Below are 2,338 nucleotides of genomic sequence, written 5' to 3'. Positions count from 1 at the left end.
GTCGCGTGCTTCTTGCACCACTGGAGCCAGAATTTGAACGATCCATTGATCAGTGAACTCATTGACGGCGCCTTTGGAGCGCTCCTGCAGCTGGACAACGCGGTTATCACTGCTAAGGTGCACGAACAAGTCTTGCCTGTCATTCGCTCCATGTTGGTCCAGAGCGCGACGGATTTGGGAGATGCTGGCAATGGCATTTACACTGCTGGTAGTGCGTTGACGATCCTGAAGACTCTGCTAAGACACTCTTTCGCGTCCAGTGGCACCTTGTCGAGCGGCGGTGCTGACCCTGCTACCCAACAGCTCGGAGCTCAGGTTGTTCAGCAGACGTTCGAGCCTCTGGTGACTGTTCTTGGCGCTGTAGAGGACGAGAAGGTGCTTAATGCTGGCTCAGAATGCCTCAAGTGGTTCGTCATGTTTGCCGTGGACCCTCTGGCCGCGTACACCACTGCTGCTGGCACCAACGGCATCGACACGACACTCTCTGTCTCTGCCAAGTTGTTGTCTCCTGCCGTCTCTGATGCCAGCGCTACGTGCGTCGGTGGATTGATTACGCAGATACTGCTCAAGCTCGGTCCCAGTCTACCTACTGCGACGGTGCAGTCAATCCTTAGTGCTGTCTGTGCTCGACTGGCGGCGACTGAGTTGCCGTCTCTGGCTCAGTCTCTTTGCATGGTGTTTGCTCGTCTCGTTCACTCTCACGGACCTGAAATCCTGAACGTATTGGAGCAGTTGCCGCCTCCTGCTGCCCCCGCTGGTCAGACTCAGGCTCCGAACATGCTGACGTTTGTGTTCCGCACTTGGATCGAGAAACAGCAGGATTTCTACGGACTGTACTGCATCAAGGTGACGATGAGTGCTTTGCTCAAGGTTGTCGAGTGGAACGATCCTCGAATCAATGCCATTACGGTCACTGGTAGCGCTGTGGACTCGGCAAGCACCGATGGTGCGGGTATCCGGACGCGATCGAAGGCTCGAAGCACTCCTGCTAGCGGCCAGACGCAGCACACGACGGTGCACTTCTTGACCAAGTTTGTTGTTATCCTCGCCAAGACAATGTCCAACTTGGCAGAAGATGAAGAAGAGTGGGAATCATCGGATGATGACTCGTCCGATGGCGAGGGTGACGATGACGTTGTCTCCGGCGCTGGTGGATCCTCGGTGTTCGCTCCTGCTGGTAAGCCATTGCAATGTGTAATTGACCTGAATTCGCCACTTACACGGTATTATTCATTATGTACAGAGAATTATGAGCTTCTATCGGACCGCCTGGATGGTGATGGTGCTGTGGAAGTTCATGATGGCGAAGAGCCCGAGGAAGAGTTTGAGGCGTACTTTGACCCGCTTAATGAGGTGGACTTGAAGGTAAGCAGTCTTGTGTTGGGCTTGCTTTATCACATTTCTAACTAGATTGCTTGAATTCTGCTAGAATGCTATTCCTCAGGCGCTGCAGAATGTCACGGCCAATGCCAGTCTGCTTCAGGCTATTATGCCCGAGCTGACTGCTGCCGATAAGGAAGCACTCGCTGCGGTGTCGGCGCTCTCGTCGTAGACTTCAAAGATCTGTGAGCTCGTCTTCACTCATCCTGATCTGGTGCTACAACGCCCTTGTTAAAGAAAATCTCACGCTGTTTTTTTTGAAATGTTAACCTTGTTTATGAGTGCTTTTTGTGCTTAGTTTTCTCAGGCGAAGGTGCACCAACTTGATCCCAGCGGATGAGTCTCAATCTTCGAGTCAGGATCAGTGCAGCTCCAAGCTCTTTGCCAGCAGGATCAAGACGTATCTCTTCCAACAAGTATTTCAGTCTGTGCAGCTTCATCATGGATACGTTATAGTCCAGAGATGCGAGCAAGTCAAGCGCCCACAGTGCTTGTTGTCCGATCTCCGTGGGTGTGAAGTCCACATTAGCTAAAGCCTCGAGAGAAGTGGCCTGCCCTGATGCATCGACAGGAGGTGGCGGTGGAGCTTTCTTGGTCTCCAGATACCCCAACCAACCAGCGGATTCGGGACATTTCGCGAGCTTGGCGAGCCGCTCTGCTTCGGCTTGTTCGCTGGCTTTCTTCTCACGCTGCATCTCTCGAGCCTTGAACAACAAACGGATCGAACCTTCAATCCCACCGGTTTGCCCTACAAGTTTGGCATGTCGCTCTTCATAAAGGTAAAAGTAAAGATACCGAATCTTCAGTTTAAGAAATTGACTTACCTTCTGTTGCTACGAAAGAGATAAAGCGGCATACGTGGACGTATAAGCTCAAGTATTTATCGACGTCAAACCGATTCAGCGTGTTCGTGACGAGTGTTGAGACAGCGAACGTGTCGAGTTCGGAAAATAATGCC

At 52.1% G+C, this 2,338-nt stretch overlaps 3 protein-coding genes across 3 annotated transcripts in view; 2 read left to right on the top strand and 1 right to left on the bottom strand.

Moving 5' to 3' along the window:
* Window positions 1-150: 150 nt before the first annotated feature.
* On the top strand, window positions 151-1,627 carry PPTG_08070 (hypothetical protein; the record flags this gene model as incomplete). Its single annotated transcript, XM_008902977.1, has 3 exons — window positions 151-1,177; window positions 1,244-1,365; window positions 1,430-1,627. 3 exons carry the CDS (start codon window positions 151-153, stop codon window positions 1,550-1,552), a joined length of 1,272 nt encoding a protein of 423 aa, XP_008901225.1. The 3' UTR covers window positions 1,553-1,627.
* Window positions 1,628-1,655: 28 nt separating this feature from the next.
* Window positions 1,656-2,236, bottom strand: PPTG_08069 (hypothetical protein; the record flags this gene model as incomplete). Its single annotated transcript, XM_008902976.1, has 2 exons — window positions 1,656-2,149; window positions 2,218-2,236. The coding sequence occupies 2 exons, from the start codon at window positions 2,234-2,236 to the stop codon at window positions 1,656-1,658; spliced, it is 513 nt and encodes a 170-aa protein (XP_008901224.1).
* A 97-nt stretch (window positions 2,237-2,333) lies between these two features.
* PPTG_08068 (hypothetical protein) overlaps window positions 2,334-2,338 on the top strand; it is a gene marked incomplete at both ends in the record, with an annotated part of 4,434 nt that continues 4,429 nt past the window's right edge. The window contains one exon of the mRNA XM_008902975.1: window positions 2,334-2,338. Within this exon, the coding sequence (XP_008901223.1) occupies window positions 2,334-2,338 (5 nt within the window).

This window comes from Phytophthora parasitica (assembly GCF_000247585.1).
Source record: "Phytophthora parasitica INRA-310 unplaced genomic scaffold supercont2.15, whole genome shotgun sequence".
NCBI lineage: Eukaryota > Oomycota > Peronosporomycetes > Peronosporales > Peronosporaceae > Phytophthora > Phytophthora nicotianae.
The sequence above is the reverse complement of the archived record's forward strand: the minus strand, read 5'-3'. Positions and strand labels throughout refer to the sequence as shown.